General features: G+C 52.7%; 1 protein-coding gene across 7 annotated transcripts in view; it reads left to right on the top strand.

Annotated features, from left to right (window-relative positions):
* The window catches only part of Zcchc24 (zinc finger CCHC-type containing 24), a 49,969-nt gene that overhangs the window by 12,154 nt on the left and 16,747 nt on the right, over nucleotides 1–21,068 (top strand). For 5 of the 7 annotated variants that reach the window (XM_046419615.2, XM_046419612.1, XM_046419611.1 and 2 more), the window contains exon 3: nucleotides 744–959. The exons of the other annotated variants lie outside the window; for them this stretch is intronic. In XM_046419615.2, coding sequence (XP_046275571.1) covers nucleotides 744–959 — 216 coding nt within the window. The remainder of the gene's footprint in view (nucleotides 1–743; nucleotides 960–21,068) is intronic. 7 annotated transcript variants of the gene reach the window in all.

A 21,068-nucleotide genomic window follows, 5' to 3' on the forward strand; every position in this document is an offset into this window, starting at 1 on the left:
TGGCCCCATGGCCCTCTGGTCACCACCATTTTGTCCCCCCTGCTCTTGCTGAGACAAGGCTGCTGGTGCGGATGGAACAGAGGCCCAGCTTGGGCCTAACTAGCTGGGCGGAAATGAGTGGGGGATCCTGGACCCAAACTGGGCCCCCAAATGAGGTTTTGCGCCTTTTTGTCTCCACCAGCTCCTGCAGGGTGGGTCCCATTACGGTGGGGCAGGACGGGGCCAACAGCCTCCTCATAGCTCTCTGGAGGCCCCATCTGCTCACACTCACTCGGAAGGAATGTGGGCTCCTGGCCAGGAAGCCAGATGTGCACCCCCTCCTCGGACCCCACCTCTGCCTCCTCAGCCTGCAAAGATGAGGGAAGGGGGTCCTGCCCCACTCTCCATTCCCCAGACAGGTCTGGGAAGGCTCAGGCACCAAGGGATTGGGCATCTCTCTTGGGGTACATGGGAGCCAGGACATGGAGGGTGCTGGGGAGTGCCCCCCCTTACCCAGTGCTTCGCAGAGATGAAGTGGGACCTCTGGGGCAGATCCCAAATCTTCCATAGATGTGGCTTTGGGATCCTGGGGGAAGCAGTCAGCAGCTGTCTTTTAAAATACGGTGTGAGATTAACGGTGATTTTTCCCCCTGTTTTTTTCATATTTTCCAATTATTTTATAATGCGATGCTAGTTAGATTTGATGAATGTAGTAGAAATGGAGTCCTGGAGACTCAGCAGGTCCACGTAGTATTACCTTCCAGATTTTGGGAGTCAACGGTGGCCGTGTAGGACTGGGTCCAGAGCCACAGGAGGCTGATCTGCGCTTGTTGCTGTCACACACACCAAGCTCTTCTCAGGAACGGCCATCCCAGGCTTCGGGTCCTGGCTTCTCAGAGTGCAGCCCACCGACCACAGCACCAGTATTTCCTGGGGCTTGCCAAAACCCACGAGTCCCAGACCCACCCAGACCTCACTGGGTAAGATCCCCAGGTGATGTGTTCCCCTGACCTGGATCCCACACAGTGGGAGCTGGCCCACAGTGCCATCCTCAAGACCTGGTACCCCGCCTCTGGGCCCTGTCTCTGAACAGATGCAGTAAGCAAGAGGCCCTTGGCATGAGGAGCTCCCTGCAGAGATTGACCCCCACTGCCAGGGTTCTCTGGGTAGATGGGGACAAAGGGGCAGGTAAGGAACTCATGCACTGTGATCATTGAGCTACTCAGTGGAGTAGCTGGATTCTCACCTGGGCAGGCCAGTGTCTTTTAAAAGCTGGGGCAGAGGGTCCCTCCCTTCCCAGCCTAATGCTAACTCTGGTTCTTCCTGTATATGGATCATTATCTCTTAATTCAATGTCAGAAGTAGGAGTAGTGGTCCCATTTCACAGCTGAGTCTCCAAGAGATGAAGCATTGGGGAAGGGGTAGGACAGGTATGAGGTCTCTGCTCATGGGGCCTCTGTGCCCTGCCTTCCTGAACACCTGTGCCACTCCAAGCTGAGTCTCCCCTTCTGTGGAGCCTCAGTCTCTTTCTTGAGCTGGCTGAGACCTTTTCCTGGCCCCATCCAAAACCTGATTCTGCCCAGGACCCTGAAGGCCCAGGGATCCCCTACCCACTTCACAAGGGGTGGAACGACAGAGGTTCGCAGTCTTCCTCTCGTCCCCTGTCCAATGGGACTAGTGGGAACACTCTCCCACACAAGTGCTTGAGGATGCAAGGAAATGCCTAGCATGGTGCCCTGTATACAGGAAGCACTAAATAAATGCTGGCTAGCATAATTTATTTCTTCTTTGGGTCACCTTGAAAAGTGTACCTATCTTATCTTGCAAGGTACTAGGTAGTTTGGCAAGGCTGGATTTAATTGGACTCTGTCCACGCCACCTCACCTGACCACAAGCTACAGGATTGGCATTGGGCTAGATTCGTCCCTGAACACCCTGCTGTCTGACACCCACCCAAGACACTTCACCCAGCAAGTGCTCAGCACAAGTGCTCCTGAAGGAAGGGAATGGGTTTACAAGGCTTTTATAAGCCATGGAAGGAAGCCTGTGTTTCAAATGAATGATTGTATGAGTTTGACATAAATAATATGAAAAAGATTCTAGAATGTTCTTTTTTCGGTAACAGCCTTAATGAGACAGAATCCATTCACCATATAATTTACCCATTTGAGATGCATAGTTCAGTGATTTTTAATGCACTCAGGGTTGTGTAAACCATGACCATCAGTCTCAGAATCTGTTTTTCAACTCAGAAAAAGAGCTTCATACTCTTGAGGAATCCTCTCCTGATCATCCATCCCCACCACATCGGCTCACCTCCTTTCTCTCCCTCTAGAGAAATGGAGTGATATAATAACATGGCCTTCTTCACTGAGCATGACATTCTCCAGGTTCATCCTTGTCACGTGTGCCCGTTTCTGTGATTTGGGAAGTGTTCTATCATGTTCTAGTCTCCGGATGAGACTGAGGAGAGTGATCATTAATTCTCCTTTCGAGGTCTGGTAGAATTCACCTCTGAAGCCCTTTGAGCTTGGGCTTTCCTTTTGTGGGGAAATTTTTGATGACTAATTCCATCTCTTGTTCTGGATCTGTTCTGATTGTGTATTCCTTCTTGATTCAGTTACTACAGTTTGTGTATTTCTAGGATTTTGTCTGTTTCATCTAACTTATCTAATTTATTGGCTTACAATTGTTCTCTTATAATCCTTTTTATTTCTGTAAGGTCAATAATAATGTCGCCCGCTTCCATTTCTGATTCTTGTAATTTGAGTTTTTTCTCTTTTCTTGGACTGATCTAACTAACTAAAGGTTTGCCAATTTTGTTGAACTTTTCCAAGAACCAACTTTTGATTTAGTTGATTTTCTCTGTTGTTTTTCTGTTCTCTGTTTCATTGCTTTCCACCCTAATCTTTTTGTTTTTTAATTTTTTTAAATTTTAATTTGTTTACGTATGACAGCAGAATGCATTACAATTCATATTACCCATGTAGAGCACAATTTTTCATATCTTTGGTTATACACAAAGTGGAGTCACACATTCATGTCTTCACACATGTACCTGAGGTAATGATGTCCATCTCATTCCACCATCTTTTCCTCCCCTTTTCCCTATCTATCTAAAGTTCATTCCTCCCATGCCCCCCCACAACCCCATTATGAATCAGTATCCTTAAATCAGAGAAAACATTCAGCATTTGGTTCTTTGGGGATTGGCTAACTTCACTTAGCATTATATTCTCCAACTCCATCCATTTCCCTGCAAATGTCATGATTTCATTCTCTTTTAATGCTGAATTCCACTGTAACCTTTTAAAAAATTATGGTAAAATACACATAACATAAAATGTATCATCCTAACCATTTTTAAGTATATTAAATACATTCACAGTGTTGTGCTAACATCACAACTGTCATTCCCAGAACTATTTTTTTTAATCTTGTAAAACTGACTCTGAGCCCCTTAATCAACCCCACTTTTCCCCTCTCCACCCCTGGTGATCACTATTTCACTTTCTGTCTCTGAGTTTGACTTCTCTAGATGCCTCATAGAAGTGGAATCATACCGTATTTGTCTTCAGGGCTCATTTCACTTAGTATAATGTCCCCGTGGTGTATCCACATCTTAGCAGGTGTCAGAATTTCATTTATTTTATTTTATTTTTTTTTGGTTTAAGTTGTAGTTGGACACAAAACCTTTATTGAATTTCCTTTATTTTTAAGGCTGAGTAATATTTCATTGTATGGATATACCACATTTGTCTGTCATCCATTCATCAATGGGGATGCTTCTACTTTTGGGCTACTGTGAGTAGTGGTGCTATGAATATGGGTTTGCAAATACTTCTTCAAGTCCTGCTTGGTTTTCCACTCTGACTTTTATAATTTCCTCCCATGATCTTGCTTTGGGTTTAGTTTGTTCTTTTTCTTTTTTCTTGAGGTAGAAGATTAGGTTACTAATCTTGTAACCTTTCCTTTTCAGTTAAGATGTTTGCAGCCAGGAATTTCCCACAAAACTGCATCCCATAAGTTTTAGTATGTTGTGTCTTTATTTTCATTTATCACAGAGTATCTTCTTATTCTTCAAGTGATTTCCTCTTTGACCCACTGGTTTTTGAGGAGTGTGTTGTTTACTACCCACTTATTTGTGAATTTTCCAAATATCTTTTAATGATTTCTAACTTTATTCCATTGTGGTAAGAGAAAATTTGTATTATTCATCCCTTCTAAACTGATTGTGGTTTGCTTCAGAGCACGTGGGCTGTCCTGGAGGCTGTTCTATGTGCACTTGGGAAGAATGCATTCTGTTGCTGGGTGGAGTGTTCTGAGGGTGTCTGTAGAGACTGGGTGGCTTAGAGTGATGCATCTGTCTCCTTTTGCCTTGTTGATATTCTGCCCCATTCTATCCATTATTTTAAGTGGGAATATTGAAGTCTTCAGCTATTATTTTTGAAGTATCTGTTTTTCTTTAATGCTACTTTTTTTTTTTTTTTTGCTTCATGTATTTTTGGTGCTTTGTTCTTAGGTGCATGTATGTTTTTAATTGTTTTGTCTCCTGATAGATTGATCCTTTATCATTCTAAAATATCCTTTTTTTTAACCTCCAGTAATATTTTTTTTGTATTAAAGTTTACTTTTTCTGATAGCAAATTCCCAGTTTTCAATGTTGCTACTGGCTTTTCCTATTCTTTTACTTCTAATTTGTAGCTGTGTTTGAACTAAAGTGTGTCTCCTGGGGACACCATATAGCAATTGCTTTTTGTTATCCAGTTGTTACTGGCAGGCAAGCCGAGAAACTGCCTGCATTCCAGCTGGCTGGATTCAGCTCCCCCAACCCACGTCCCTAGCTACAAAATAAGCAAAAGATGCAAAAAGGAAAAATAAATTTAATGCAGTTGATCAAACTGGAGAGAAACAGTTAGATTGTTTTTCTTGTCTTATAGAAGTGGTTATCATTTGTAGAAACAAAACCCAGGAGATGCACATATGTAGACTTAGCTAGGCTGTGCTAGCTAGAGAGCTCACAGGACCACAGTTTCCTTGGTGCCCACCTGGGTCAGGTAGTTTTCTATTTCCATTCTCAGCATGAGGAAGTTCAGGAGCTAAAACAATACAGAACTTCTAACTTTAAAGGGGCTCTGTTTCACAATCTGAGGATCCCTGCCTTTTGATCAGATTCTTTAATCCATTCATATTTAATGCTATGATGGAGACAGTTGGATTTCTGCCTGGCATTTTACTTTTTATTTCCTAAGTCACTCATGTTTTTGTTTCTCTATTTCTCTCTTATTGCTTTTTTATTTTGGCACTGATTTTTTCTAATGTAATATTTTAATTTCTTTAATTTTTCATGATAGTTTTAGTCATTTCTTTCTAGGTCACTGTAGGGCTTACCTTATACATTTTAACTTACCAGAAGGACATATAGACATATAATTCCTACATAGCTCTGCTCTCCAGTGTCTTTGGACTTTTCAGCCATCTCACTATGTTGAGTCTGTGTGTAGGCGTCTCTGTTTACCCTATTTAGATTTTGTTGAGCTGGTTGGATGTGTTGATTAAAGTTTTTTCTTTTTTTAAAATCAGATTTGGAAAAATTTCAGCTATTATTTCTTTAAATTTTCTTTCTGCTCCATCAGATCTTCCCTTCTGTGGAATGATTTTTAAATGATTCAAAAGTTTTTAGAATCCTCAGTCATCTAACTGGGCTGAACTTCACCTCCCCCTACTCAGTCCTGAGTCTGCCCATGAGCCCAGGGGTCTGAGGGAGGCAGCAGAGAAGGTGAAGCCCAAGCACTGGCTGTAGCGGCCACACTAGTGGAGCGCAGGACCCGGTGCTTGTGGCCTATGAGTTGATTCTTTTCCAACCTTAAGAATAGGGTAAAGGTGTTCAGAACTCCACTCATCTGACGAATAGGCCTCACCCATTCCTAGGGCCAGTGTGATGGGGACTGGGCACTTCAAGAAGACAGGGAGCCCCTAAAGCAGAGGTGGAAGGTGCTGGAGACCAGTTCTAAATGTTGCTGAAGGAAAGTCTCTCCTCATGGGAGGAGAGACCAGCGTCCATCTCTAGCTAATGTCAGCACTGACCCAAGGAGTCTCAGGAGACAAGAGTGTCCACCACATGGTACTTGAAAACACAAGCTCTGCCTTCCCCACACGGTGTGCCAGCCACTTGCCTAGAGATGATAGTAATTTGAATGATACTAAAAGCCTCTAAATGAATTCATCACCGAGTTTAGCATGTTATATGCATTAACTCTGTCAGTTCCCTCAACAACCCTCTCAGGTACCTACTAGAGATCCCCAAATGCCACTGGGTAAAACTGAGGCCCAGAGATGTGACTTGCCCAAAGTCACACAGCAGGTGAGTCTCAAGGCTGAGGCTGGGACTCAGCTCCTGCTGATCCCAAAGCCCAATCTTTGCCACTTAAACCCTGCTGTCACCCTTTGCATCCAGACTTCCATCTCCACTGTCATTCCCAGAAAGTTTGGGGTTCTTCAAAAACGAGCTGCTGGGAATAAAGAGGGTCGAGGACCCTGTAGACAGAAGCCAGACCTGCCTGGTCTCACCAGTCTGTGTGCCCAATAATGGGCCAGCATCAGGGCACCTTCTGCCCTCTTGGAGTCAGGGAGGTCAGGTGTGGCTCTGGAGGCAGCAGACATGCATCGATGGCAGGGAGGCACGGTTGACATCCCCTGGCTGCCTGCAGGGTCACCTGGGTGTCTTGCTTTGGCTTCTGCACACTGATGGGGCAGGACCATAAGGACCTAAGTTGCAGTGTCCTTCTTTGGGCCCACTGCACTTGCCTACCTGGTATATGACTTTGCAGCAGGGGCTTTGAATTGCAGCCCTTCCTGGGCATCTGCTGGGTGCCAAACCTTCACTGGATGAGGCCTGACCTCGTCCTCAGGGAGACACACAGAGCAGTGATGGCTATTCTGGGTGACCAGGGCTGCCACGGAGGTTTGCCGAGTGAGAATCCAGCTCTGCCTAGGCTTCGGGGAGGCCTCGGAGAGGAGGAGGCGGGACCTGGGGTGGGGCAGGCTTCCAGGCCAGGCTGTAAATAACTGGAATATGCTTTCTGGGCAGCACCAGCCGTTGGCCAGGGCTGGCACTCCCGAGGGGGGAGCGGAAGGTGTGGTTGGAGCAGGTGGTGAAGGGCCTGCGTGCCAGGCTGCACAAACTTGGACTGAACCTGGAGGGCAGGGAGAAGCCATCCAAGGGTCTTCGGTGACAGGCTTGGATTAGCATTTTGAAGGATCGTGATAGTGGCACTTGGAGGCCGGGCTGGAAGGGAGAAGGCTGCTGCGGAAACCAGCCATGAGCAGGGACAGGAGGTGGTCAGACCAGGTCCAAGACAGGGAGCGCAGAGGTTGCAGGGTGGCATTTGTGGATACCCCAGTAAACAAAAGAGGAAAGGTCCCCACTCTGAGCTGGCTTTCTGTTGTTGAAGAAGGACCATAAAGTGCAAATCAAGAAAAATCAAGGAAATATCAGACATAATGGAGACTGTGAAAATGTTCCTGGGTAGGCCCTGCCAGGGTGGTTTCTCCATGAGGAACAGGAGGGACAAGTGCCCAAGCCCTTGACACTTTTGGGGTTCCACAGAAATGTTTCCATTTGTATTTAAGGCCAGAATAGAAAGTTACTATAACAATGATGAATTTATAATTATGAATCCACCTTGGATATTTATCTTTATACTTACACAATCAGGAACTCTATTATATGGAGGAAAGGGCCCACAAGGCAAAAGTACCTACAGATGCAAGCTCAGAGTGCAGTCCTGAAAAGAATCTGGGGGCTGCTTTCTATTGGATGGCTGTGGTGGGCCTCTCTGATGATATGACATGAAAACTCAGAGTCCACATGTCATTAGAAAGACCCTGATGCTGGTGTGGGAGGTATCTTGTGCTCAAAGGAAACAACCTCAAATTTATAAACCAAAGATCAGAGTTCAAGTTCTAGCTCTGCATATTACTGTTCTGTGCAACCTTGAGCAAGTCACTTAACCTCCCTGGGCCACCTTTCCTCATCTCCAATTTGGAGTTGATGACTCATTCAGAACCTGTGTGGGAATGGAGCCTAGGGCAGGGTGGGGGAAGTACACACAGGATCCAATGTCCTCTCCCTAAGCCCTCTACACTCTCTAGCCACCTCCAGCCTGGCCGCCACCCTTCAAGTACTGAGCTGGGAGCAGAAATTCTCCAAGCCCTCAGCCTCCATCAGGCCCAAGGCATTTGGGGGGAGTAGTGGTTACTCCTTTGAGGGAGGCCTGAGGAGTGTTGTCACCTGTGCCTCCTGTGTCCAGCTAAGAGACGGGCACCATGAGAGGTCTGGGAAGGGCCCGAGCCCCGGGGAGCTGTGCCATTCCTGAGTCAGCCTGCCCAGGGCTGCTAATGAAATCCAGATGTCCGAGAGAACACAATCATCACCCCCACCCATCTGGCAGCTCGGGTTTCTTGGAGATTGCAAAAGAAAAAGAAAAATAGAGCAGGGAGAGAACTGAGTCCCAGAGCAGCTGAAACCTTAAAGGCGGGGTGTGAGGGATGTAAAGAGTCTCAGGGTCCTGCTGGGGGAGGGGCGGAGAGGAAGCTGGCCAGGCCTCCTCCCCAGCCTGGTCTCGGCAGCCCTCCTCAGGCAGGCCCGACCCCGAGGGCTTGGGGTGTCCAGAGACAGCAAGCAGGGACAGCCAACCACGTCTGACCCTTGCCTGGACCCTGCCCGCATGGCAGCTCTGGCTAATCTCTGGGTTCAGAGGGGCTGCAGCCAGGGCAGGGGCAGGCAGAGAGGGGCTGAGGGTATGTGGGCTTTTTCCTGCAGAACGCGGACCCAGGGCTAGAAGCTCTCAGAGCCCCACAGCTGAGTGTCATGGAGGGCAGAGGGTGAGGGGTGGAACAGGGTGGGATCCAGGCCCCTTCCTTCCCTGAAGCCTGCCTCACACATGACCTTAGCAAGGTCCAGGTTCCCAGGCTAAAGACGTGTAAAGTCCTTGGTTAGTTAGCCCAGGTTAGACCTGCTTGGTGTGGACATGGTTTGAGTTCATGGGCTGGAAGCTTGGTCCTCAGTGTGGCGAGGTGAGAGGTGGTGGACCTTTGAGAGATGAGGCCTGGTGGGAGGTGATTAGGTCACTGGGCACCACCCTTGAAGGGGCTTAAGGTCACTCTCCTGGGAAAAGATTTTATAAGAGAGCAAGCCTGGTCCCTCCCCTCACTCCAGTTCCTGTCTCTGCCCTGGGGTCTCTCCCTCTGAGCTCCCACCATGAGGCCTTCACCCCAACCTGTGCTGGGCTATTTGAACTTTTGGCCTCCAAAACTTGTGGGCTAAGTCAATCTCTTTTCTTTAGAAATACCCAGCCTCAGGTATTTCATTATAGTAACAGAAAACAGACCTATCAATGAGCCAGGGGGAAACTGGGTATTTTTACAGAGTCTGAGAGGACAGCAAGTTATAAAAAATTCTATAGAGGGAGGGAGGTGGGAAGGGAGGAAGAAAGGAAGGAAGAGATGGAGGGAAGTAGGGGAAGAAAGAAAACCACAGACAAAAGGCCCTTTGACCACTAGACAATGGAAGTAGCAGAGAAAGTGTGGCTGCGCTCTCTGCACATTTTAAAACCTACAGCAGACGGGAGGAAGGAGGAGGAGGAAGGGCCAGCGTGCGGCCGGTGATCATCACTGCCCATCACTCCCGCAGGTACTGCTGGGGATCCTCTGCTTCCGGGCGGGCTGGCTGGCCGGCCAGGGCCTGGCTGCGGTGTGCAGGCACTTGGCACGGGACCTGGAATGCCATAAGCACTTCGAGAATGTCAGCGGGGATGGGCGTTGCTGGGGGCTGCAGTGTGACTGCTGCGTGGCAGGTGGTGACTTTGGTGGAGGTGCTGAGGGAGGGTAGTGTCCCAGGCCTGGCGTCTGGAGGCCCAGCGCTGCCCCAGCCCCTCCCGAGGCCCCTCGGCTCCAGGGCCTGCCATCAATTCCCAGCTCTGCCTCTTACTAGCTGTGTGCCTTCAGGAGAAGAAGCCAGTCTATCTAGGCCTCAGTCTCCCTCAATGACACTAAAGAATCCTGCCTCCTGGGATGCTGGGGCTGGATGAGTCACCTCAGGTGAAGTGCTGAGGGGAGCGCCTGGCCCCTCCGTGGACCATGAGGGTGAGCTGTCACCATCGTTACACGTTTGGGAGGTCTGAGGCCTGAGAGGGCTTGAGGGTTCCACAGAGGGGCCTCCAGCCTCCCTCCCACCCTCCTTCCTGGAGAAAGGGGCCTGCCATTCCAGGATGGGTGGCAGGGAGGCCTGTCAGGGGGTTTGGGAGGGAGCGGGAAAGGCTCTGGTGACTTTTTGGGTCACCCAGGTTTGCTTCCAGGTCTGTGGCCTGGACTATCCCACAGGATGAGGAATGGAAGCTCTGCCCTCCCCCGGGGGCGGGGGGCCTCAGGAGGAGGCTGAGGGTCATGGAAGGTGCCTGCTGTGGCCTGTGGCTGTCAGCGCCCCTCTGGGACAGGCCGAGGGTGGGATCACCAAGTGTCCACCCTGCCTGGCTCAGAAAGAGGGAGCAGCTGCCGGGCTGGGGGAGGGATGCGGAGTGGAGTGCAGGGCGTGGGGCTTCAGGCAGCCTTCCTGCTGTCTGGCAGGGCAGGAAAGAGCCTAGGAGGGCCAGTTTCACATCCTCAGCTGCCAGTTCTGCTTTAGACAGGATCACAGATGGTGAGGAGCCTCCCCGCCCCTGGGACTCTTCAGTGTGTCTGGGTATCACCTTCTCCATCCTCTGCCCTGGGTCTGAAGGGACAAGGATGTGGGCAGAGTGGGTGGTGGGACCCATCCCTGGTCTTGAATTACTTGTGAGGCCGACTGAGTGGAGCCCTGGGGTGAGAAAGTGCATCAGTATTAGTCAGCTGTTTGCTGCTGTGATGCAGTGCCGGACACTGCTGGCCTTATAAAAACATTTATTAAGCAGGGAACCCAGAGACTCACAGTGCAGGTGCACAGCACAGCTCTGGCGAGCGCCAGGAGGGAAGAACCCAGCTTGTGGCCTTTGATAACCACCCTCTCAGAACCACCCAGGAAAACGCCTTTGCTGCCTTTCAGGGTGCACCTCAGTGATCTAAGGACCTCCCCGTAACACCATCCCTAGGACCAAGCTCCCAACATATAGCCCATGGGGGGATACAAGCCACTTCCAAACCGTGGGCTGGCTAGCTCCCCGGTGCCCGCTCTTGCAGACAGTTTTCTCTGGTCTCTCCTGTTCTGCAGGCAGCAAAGACTGACCTCTGCGGAATGCTAACGCGAGGCTCGGCATCCATCTCGTGAGGCCACTGGACCTCCCGAGTCTTATCCATCCCGTTTGTCCACTGAGGCTCATGGGCCTGGTGGGAGGGTCAGCACACAACAGCGGGGCTTTTCCAGCCTCCAAACCTTTGCTCCTGCTGTGCCGCCTGCCTGGGGTACCCTTCCTGGGTTTCTCCTGTTCCCCCCAGAGCCCAGCCAAGCCACCTCTGTGGGTGTCCTCTCCCACCTGGCCAGGCCACCAATAGCCCTCAGGAGTCTGTTCTGTGGCCTGGCCTATCCCACAGGCTCAGGTCACCATGGAGAGCCAGAGCAGGGACTAGCACAGTCCCCCCCCCCAGGCCCCTGGAGAGCCCCCGTGGGCCTCAGTCCTCTAGGCGAACTGGAGGCTGGACAGGGAGTTAGTTGCAGGATGGGGATGGGGATGGGGCTGCTCCTTGCCAAGGTGTTTGGTTGCCATCAGCCACAGGGGACTTTAGAGGTAGGAGGACAGCCAGGTGACCTTGAACAAGCCCCTCCTACCTTCAGCCCCTTGCTACACGGAAGTGTTCACTCTATATGACAGACCCAGGAATATGCCCCCAGCCTGTCCCCTGGCTGCTGTGTGGATCTCTCCAGCTAACCGCGGAAAAGTTGCAAGCAAAGCTGAATGAAGGAAGGGGGTCCTCAGAAGAAAAAAAAAATTTATTTGTGAACGTACGAAGTCCTGCCTCAAAGTCTACTCCTTGGCTCAGCAGCAGGGGCAGCACCGGGAGCTCATCAGAGCTGCAGAGCACTGCCCCCCGCCCTCCAGGCTGCAGAAGCCAGGCTTTCACAAGCTCTCCAGGTCACTCATGGGCACATTCAAATTTAGGGAACACTGGTCTGCAGCATCCTGACTCCTACTTCCCCATTCCTGGGGAGTCGCCCCTTGGGCTTCTTGCTGGAGCCTGATAGGGGATACTGGCTGGAAATGCCCATCTCACTGGAGAAGACACCCTGGCCCAGCAGGACCCCTGTTTTGGAGGCTGTTTAGGGAACCAGCATTGTGTCAAGGGCACTGAAACATCCAGAGGCCTTGACAGCCTCTGTCAAACTAGTGGTCCCCCATAAGGCCACCCCAGTTTATTTGGGAGTGTGGTCCCCATCAGAGGCAATGAGACTGCAGGACCTGGAACAGGGTTAGGGATGAGGAACCACAGTCAACTTGGGGGCAGGAGGGCAGGGCTTCCCCTGAGCAAGCCAAGGGCATTTGTGCCCACAGTCTCTATCATCATGCAGCAGGGTATGGAAAAACTGCAGCTGGAATGTTTCAGGTTAGACACAATGAGCAACTTCCTATTGACCAGGAACAAAGTAGCAAAAGATCCTGAGGGTTCCACCCACTTAAGTATTGGCCCTGTTGTGGGAGGTCAAGAGGCAGAGCCAGAAGGGGTTCGCAGCAGTCCTCTGTCCAGCCTCGCACCTTGAGATCACATTGACCTGGAGGCCAAGCGACTTGTCTCAGGCCACACAGCAAGCTAGTGATGGATGGCTGGGCCCCTGGTTTCTGACTGCCTGTGCCTGGGGCTTCTCTTTACCCCAGGCCTCCTGGTGGGCTTTGAGCGTGCGGGGGAGGGAGCCTGGCAACTCTCTGTGGCTCACTCTGACCTGGCCTGCTTGGTACCTAAGACCCCTAGGGACACCCTGGGGGCAGGGTCCTGTGAGACAGATGCAGTGATTTGAGGATAGAACCCTGGGAGCTAAAGCGGTACAGGTGAAGGAAACAAGAGGCCCAGGAGGGTTGATCTTGATGTAGGGGCTGGGGAACATCACTGGGGTCCTTGGGCCAGTTACTTTTAATTGCAGTCTCTGTTTCCCCGTCTGTAATATGGAGGAGAGGTGGGACGAGGTCCGTGATTCTCAACAGGGACTTCACATTAGAGTATCCTGGGGTGTTTTGGTTTGTTTATTTTGGGGAGTGCTGGAAAGTTTGATTCAGTAGGTCTGGGGGAGGCCTGGCCATGGGCATTTGTTCAGCTCTTCAGGTGATTCTGATGTGCAGCTGGGCAAAAGCACATGCCCAGGTCTGAAATGGTGTGGACCTCAGGCAGCGGGTGATCAGGGCTCTGCAGCCAAGCAAAACCATCGTATTCTTTTGAGGTCCCGGCAGGGAAGATGACAAGGTTCTGCGAGAACATTGCAGGGGGTCCTGCTTTTATCACCTTCTGATGTTCATCCCAGATTCCTAGACTGTGTGATCACTAACTTTTATCACTCGGCCGGGCTGCCCACACTGGGTGACTCTGACGCTCAGTTGTTCTGAATCGTGTGGTTTTGAGTCTGAGTTCCTTCGTCAGTGCAGATCAAGATGGTGTGGTTCTGAGCCTCCCATGTGTTTCTGGGTGACTGATGTGCTGTTGTTATTGTTCTTTGAAATGAAGATTCTCCATGCTTGTGATCATAACACGTTATTAGCTTGAATTCTAGAGATTCCAGGAATCTAAGTTATTATGGCACTAACATTTTGTAAAATTCTAAACTCAGCAACACTGTGAAGTATCATTCCTTCAGGGCCCAGGGCCTGGCCTTTGTCTCCCTGAGACAGGGTGGTGATTGTGTGAACTTGGACATGCGCCCCCTCCCTCCTGGTCTGGAGGGCCTCTCTTGGGAGAAGGAGTGGGGGTGGGGAGAGCAGAGACCCCCATGGAGCTCCCTTGGCTTCGGCTCTTCCTCCAGCACTGGCAATGGAGGAGTGGAAGGCAGAGCAAGTGAGAGGGGCACGTCTGACCATGCAGCAGGAAGGACAGCAGGATAGATGTGCAGCAGCAGCTCTCGATTGCTCCTTGCATCAGTTCCATCTTACAGTACAGCTGTCAGTCCCCAGAGTGGAAGATCAGGCTTAGACGGTAGAGGCTTTTGCACCTAGAGACCTCCCTATATGCACACACACCCCCGACTCTGGATGGGAAAACTGAGGTCCAGGAGGAGGTGACTGCCCTGATAGAGTTGGTGCCCAAGCCCAGGACTCCTAATCGCTGGCCATCATGACATGGCCCTTTGCATGACCCTTCCCAGGCCAGACTTTTTGCACAAAGCCATCAGCCTTCTGTAGGACTGACCTTCAGGTCCCCCTGAGGTGATAGGAGCCAGCTCCACGACTCAGGATTACTCAGGTACAGCCTGTAGCCTGGTGATTTCACCAGGCCCAGGAGGGGATCTTGCCGTCCCAGGTGACCTCCTAGGCCATTCCCTGCCAGCGAAACCACACAGGCCTTGGTTTCACTCCCCCAGGACTTGTGCACGAGTGTGGCAGCGCCTGGCCTGCAGGTCAGGAGACAGGGTGGGCTAGGAAGAGTCAGGTGTGAGCTGCCCCTCGTTCACTGTGGGACCTTGAGAAAGTCCTTAGAGAGGGACTTTCCTGGCTGGGGGCTGGTAGATCGTAACTCACAGAGTCACTGGGAGGATTTCATGAGGTCTCACACAGGCAGCCCTGGTACACTAGGAGGGAACAGGGGCTTCCATGTCCACCGCCAGCTGCCAATCTCAACACAGAGCGCATCTTGAAGAGGGGCTTGCGTTTGCTGGAGGAGACTGGGGAGGCTCGCTTATGCTCACTCAGAGGGTGCAACTATGCATTTCAGACTCCCCGGGATTTTCAAAAGTTTAGCGGGCTAGCGCAGGAGTGTGGAAAGGCCTTGGATATCTGAGATTTTAAGCAAGTATGAAGATGTTGCTGCTGATGATGGTGATGGTGGTGATGGCGATGGTGATGGTGATGATGATAGTGATGGTGATGGTGATGACGGTGGTGGTGGTGGTGGTAATGATGGTGATGATGATGACGGTGGTGGTGGTGGTGGTAATGATGGTGATGGTGATGATGATGATGGTGATTGTTGTGATGATGATGATGGTGGTGATAGTGATGGTGGTGGTGGTGGTGATAATGGCTACTATTTACCAAATTTCCAAATATGTGTTAAGCGCTTTGCACTCAAAAGTGTAGAAATTCTTCACTATCGACCCGATAGCTATTGCTATCCCCAATTGAATGTTGGAAAACTAAGGTTCAGAGAGATTCACAGACTTCCCCAAGCTCTTAATAAATGACATCAGCAGGATTTGAGCCTGGATCTCCAGAGCTACACAGCAAAGAGCTCTCCCTTGGCCCATGGAGGGATGAGAGGCTTCAGGGCCACAAGACGGACAATGGCCAACCTCCAGTGGGGCCACAAGCAGGGCACGCCAGGGAAGCAGAGGACTTTTTTCAGAAGAACTGGAGCTGTTGTAGTTTCCCCTCCTTCAGTGTAGTCACAATTTTCCATGTGGCTCTTGCTGTCACTTTGGAAATTCAGAGCTACCTGTGATGAGCCCTGAACCTCCTCCAGCCTGCCTTGGCTGGTGAAGAGGGGCCTAGAGCAGAGGCCTCTGCACAGCCACACACACACACACACACACACACACACACCGGAGAGTATGTGTGCACGCTCTCAGGAGGTCACCCTGGCGCACCTTGCAGCCCCACCGAGATCTAGAGGTTAGCTGCAAGCTCTGCCAACCACCTCGCTTGGAGTCCTGGAGTCACTTGCTCTGCTCTTGGCCGTGTGTTCCTCTTTCAGCTGGTGATGGTAGTGGTAATGGTGATGGTGGCGATGGTGGTGGTGGTGTTAGTGGTGGTGATGGAGGTGGTGGTGCTGATGGTGATGGAGGTGGTGGTGGTGGTGATGGTGGTGGTGGTAGTGATGGTGGTGATGGTGGTGGTGGTGGTGGTGATGGTGGTGATGGTGGTGATGGTGGTGGTGGTGATGGTTGTGATGGTGATGGAGGTGGTGGTGGTGATGGTGATGGAGGTGGTGGTGGTGATGGTGATGGAGGTGGTGGTGGTGGTGGTAGTGATGGTGGTGGTGGTGGTGGTAGTGATGGTGGTGGTGGTGGTGGTGAAGGTGGTGATGGTGGTGGTGGTGATGGTAATGGTGGTGATGGTGGTGGTAATGGTGGTGATGGTGGTGGTGATGATGGTGATGGTGGTGGTGGTGGTGATGGTGATGGAGGTGGTGGTGGTGATGGTGGTGGTGGTGGTGGTGGTAATGGTGGTGATGGTGGTGGTGATGATGGTGATGGTGGTGGTGGTGGTGATGGTGATGGAGGTGGTGGTGGTGATGGTGGTGGTGGTGGTGGTGGTAATGGTGATGGTTGTGATGGTGATGGTGGTGGTAGTGATGGTGATGGTGGTGGTGATGATGGTGATGGTGGTGAATCTGGCTGGTCATGGAGGGAGATACATTACCTGTTGCTCCCTGTGTGTGCACCGTGTGCCTGGCAGGCCCAGCTCTCTACAAAGGCCCAGTGCTCCAGGTGGCAGAGCCAGGAGCCTTTCCCCAGGGTTTCCTCGTGCCAAGGATTCCCGGTGGCTCTTTTCACTCCTGGGATTCCAGTCTTCTGAGCTACTGGGAGTCAGATGAGAGCTGGAGAGGGTCAGTGCCCAGTAAGGAGCACATGGCATGAGCTCCAGGGTCTGGGGACACTGGCTTTGCTGAGGACTTACCCAGGTCTCTGCCCTGGTGCCAGCCTCCTGGAGAGGTGGACAGTGGCAGACTGAAGAGCCCTCCCCTGTGGCCTGGCATGGCAGACCGTGGGGTTCAGGCCTTCTCAGACACATGACGGGTCCCAGCAGAGCATGGCAGCTCCGGGAGGTGTCGGAGAGTGTCTGGAAGCCACCTGGCCCTTCCTCCCTCTCCACGTTTGCTTCAGACTCTTCCCTGGCACTGGTCTTGGTCCAGGCCTGAGCTACTCCTGCCCGTCTGGGCTCTGGGGCTGGAGACCTCTCACCTCCCTGGCCGCGGCCACCCTGTCTGCTGAGCACAGGGCCAGCAGAAAGCGCAGCCAGACCCTTGCACTTTGTGGAGCCCCGTTCACACTGATGACCAGGAGGGCCTGGTGGCCTGCCCTCGGGGCTGCAGTTTCTCTCTCTCCTGGGTTTCCTTCCACTGCGGACTCAACACCTGTCCCGTCCATTCCTCCTTCTTGGCTCAGAAGAAACGTTCTGGGGCCTGGCAGGCAGCTGGGAATGGTGGGGGAGCCCTGGGCCTGCCTCGTGCCCTTCTTCACACGGCCTGGCTGTCTCTAGCTTGGCCTGCCCTGCCCTGAGCCGTGTGCCCACCTGCAGGGGAGCCCGGGAGTGTGCCATGAACACGTGGATGTGAGAGACACAATGTGAATATAACACTGTGCTAGGTGCCTGGTCCCCCTTCATCTTGCACAGGCTCAGGTGACCATCAGGGACAGTAGCCACCCTGTGATGGGGTCCCAGGGGCCTCCCCATCCCCCACTGCCATCCCAAGGCATTCTGATATCCAGTCCTTACACCAGCTTCTGTAGCCACATGGAGCCCTCTCCCCTGTGACTTACCTGGCTCCTCCTGCACTCCCTCTGGCCTCTCCAGCTCCCCAAACACAGGGCTCTGCTCTTCCTGAGCAGGTCCCTCAGCATGTGAACCAGTGCTCGTGAATGTTTCTTTGATCTATTCACTCATAATGTATTTACTGAGCACCTACTATGCACTTAGCTCTGTCCTGGGTATGGGGAAGTCTACTGCAGTGAACAAGGAAGACAAGGAAAGATTGCAGCTAGTATTTTTGTGGGGTGACAGACAATAAAGAAACACACATAAATGGATAGACCATGGTGCAGGTTAAGTTCAAATAGGGTGGTCAGGGACAGCTTCTCTGAGGATGGGAAGAGAAAAATAAATAAGTGAATGGTATGGCAATCTGGGGGAAGGGTATTCTTGGGAGGGAACAGCAAGTGCAAAGGCCCTGAGGTATGGCAAGGATGTGCATGGCCTGACAGCTCCAGCTCAAGGGACCCCAGGCTTGTTGGGAAGGGCTGAGACACAGAGTTAGAAATGTCCCCACCACGGCTGGCCCTCCATTCTCCCGCCTCCTCCCCCAGCTGGGCAGTTCTTCTCTGGGGAACACAGATGGGTGCTTGTCTTGAGAGCTCCCCCCTCCTCCTGACACTCTGAACACTTGCAGTGGGGACAGGAAGTGTTGGCCCTCGCCTCCCAGCTGCCTGAGTGGGACGCCACCGAGCCAGGCCAGCCTGCTCAGAGAGGGACAGAGGGCCTATTGAGCCCTCTCTCTGGACCATCAGGGACAATAGCCACACTGAGGACCGGGAACATCAGCCGGCATGCTGTCCAGGAAGCTGCCGGGCCGCTGCCTCCCCCTTCCGTGTGCCGCCCAACTCTTTCTGGCTCTCTGCTTAGCTTCCAATCTCAGGCTCAGAGAAGTGTCGGGATGGCCACGGTGCCCTTGACCTCCTCCTGGAGGCTCCCTGCCTTGTGCCACACCCATGCTGGACCAGGGAATCAGAGGCCCTCCGAGGTCTCCGCCTGAGGGGCCTGGGAAGGAGCGAGACACACCTCAGGGAGCATCCAAGAGCTTCCCACACATGCACACAGAGCTTGGGGGGCGGGGGGCTGCGGGGAGGGGGGGAGGAAGGCTTCCTGGAGGAAGAAGCATGAAGTGTTTCTGCAGCCAGGACCAGGCTGGGAAGGCCCAGCACCCACGTGTCAGCAGGGCGGGAGCAAGGCTTGTCACAAGTCCAGAGGAGGAAGGCACAGTGGCCAGGCCATGTTAGGATTCACACTCTTCTCAAGCCTGGGTGCAGTCTAGTGGTGGGACATTTGTTCCAGAAGGATCTTGAGGAGTCCTAGACCAGGAATGCTGACACAAGTCACGTTGCCTGTACCAGCCCCTAGCCCCCAGCTGTGGGAGGTGGGCATCCCCATCACACCGCTGTTGCCAACCAAGCTGGCGGGAAGCTTCAGATCCTTCTCCACACAGAACCTGCCAGTTGGAGTGGACTCCCAAGATGAAGCCCTTGCCTTCCCGGGCCCACCCCGTCACCTCGTGAACAGTTGAAGAAACTGAGCCCAGGCAGTGGAGGAACTTACCCAGGTCACAGAGGGTGCTGGAGGGTGTGCTGGGGGCAGGAGGGAGATAAGAAATGTTCGCCTTTAAGTGTTTGAAGTGGTAAAACTTCAGATACTGGGAATGGCCCAGATCGCCCTGGACCGACCCTCTAGTGTGACTGCCCCCTCCAAAGAAGACCCCGTTAGCCTTGGCCCTAGCACCCCATTTCTTCCTAGTTCTCAGAACAGCTTGGATAATTTGCAAGAGATCCTTGTTTTTGTTCTTCCCCAACTCCCGTAAGTTCATGGGGAAGGGGTGGTGTCTGTCTCATTAACCACCTACTCTTGGTTGTACCCAGTACCTAGTTGTTGAGGGTAAGGGTGGAGGGCCCCATGGCTGGCGAGATAAGTGTGTATGTGACAGTCACCCAGCGCCTTCTTCATTCCTGCGCTGGTTGTTTAGCACCCCCTGGCCTGCAGAGGACAAGCAGGACCCCTGGGGCAGGTTGGGCTCACGCTGATCAGACACATGCCAGTTTGTGGAAGGCACCCAGCCCAGCCAGGCAGCCCCCGAGCTACCTGCAGGGACACTGAGGCCCAAGGAGCTAAGTCAGGAGCCCGGGATTTTGTAGGCAGAGCAGGGAGCTAAGCCCGGGTCTCTTGGCTTTGGCCAGGCTCCTGGGCACCCATCCTGGCCAGCAGCCCCCATGCCTACAGCTCCAGGGCTGATTTTTCCCGACAGCTGGGCCCACTGGGGGCTGTGTGTGTCAGGGCCAAGGCAAGTGCCAGGGGCACAGGTGGGGGCAGGAGGTCCCTGCAGGCCGTGTTCTTTTTCCGTCTTGCACAGACGGGGCCATAGCCCCCAGCAGCCAGGTCTGCTCTGTGGTCATTGCTGGCAGTGATGGCTTCCAGATGACAAGGAGTCACAGGCTTGGGATTGGGCCAGGAGTGCCAGGCCAGCCCTCTCCCAGCACCCTGCTGCCAAGACACCACCTCCAACACCCCTAGTCCTGCCCCTAAAGAGCTGGCCCTTCTGCCCCAGCCCAGGCTGAGGCCCTCTCAGACTTGCAACCAGCCTGCTCCTGAGCTCAGCAGCCCTGGGCCCCGATCCCAGCTCCCTCCCACCCTGACTTCCTGTGAGGCTTGAGCAAGTCACCTGCCTTCTTTGTGACTCAGTTTCCTGAGCTGTAGGATGGGCATTTGGGGGCAGTGTGGAGACAGCTCCTGACAGACACTGCTGCTTCCACAGACTGATTAGTAGTTCCCAAAATGGGACTCCGGCTTCCCTGGGGACTAGAGGTGCAAACTCTGGAGACGACCCCCAACCCACTGGTGAGGCCAGCTGTCGGTGTGACAACGGTGCCCCAGGTGTAGGCTCAAGGTACAGGCTCAAGTGTGAGTGAGGAAAACGTTGTGCCCTGAAATCAAGCCTCAGGCACCCCGAGTCAGACCACAGCAGACTTCCCCGCTGTGAGGCGTGGGGTTCGGGAAGGAACCCGTCGATATCCTGGTGAGAAAAGTGGACTGCACTTCCCTCCATGGCGCATGGGGTTGACCGCACTGGCTCAGGGCGGCAGTCAGCACCCAGCCTGGCCGGCCAGCTCCCACAGCGCCTGCGGCCTGGGTGCTCTTCTGTGACGGGCATGGCACAAGGTCAGGCCTGCAGCTGGCGACCTGCACCACCGTAGGAGCTGTGGGCACAGGAGGGTGCTGCTTTCCTGTGGCAGGTGTGAGGGATTACGAGAGAGGGCAGGACAGTCAAGGAAGTTTCTAGAAGTAAGTGCAATTTCTACTGGATCTCACTGGGGCAGGATATGCAGCTAGTGGGACTGGGAAGTGCAAAGGTGGGTGTAAGAGTGACCCCCAGCCAGCCAGCCCCCACTCTGGGTATGCACTCCCTCTTTTTTCTTGTCGGGGCACCAGCAGGATTATTTG

This window comes from Marmota monax, unplaced genomic scaffold, assembly GCF_021218885.2.
Source record: "Marmota monax isolate L192 unplaced genomic scaffold, Marmota_monax_Labrador192_F-V1.1 WCK01_AAM20220418_F8-fsc00019, whole genome shotgun sequence".
NCBI lineage: Eukaryota > Metazoa > Chordata > Mammalia > Rodentia > Sciuridae > Marmota > Marmota monax.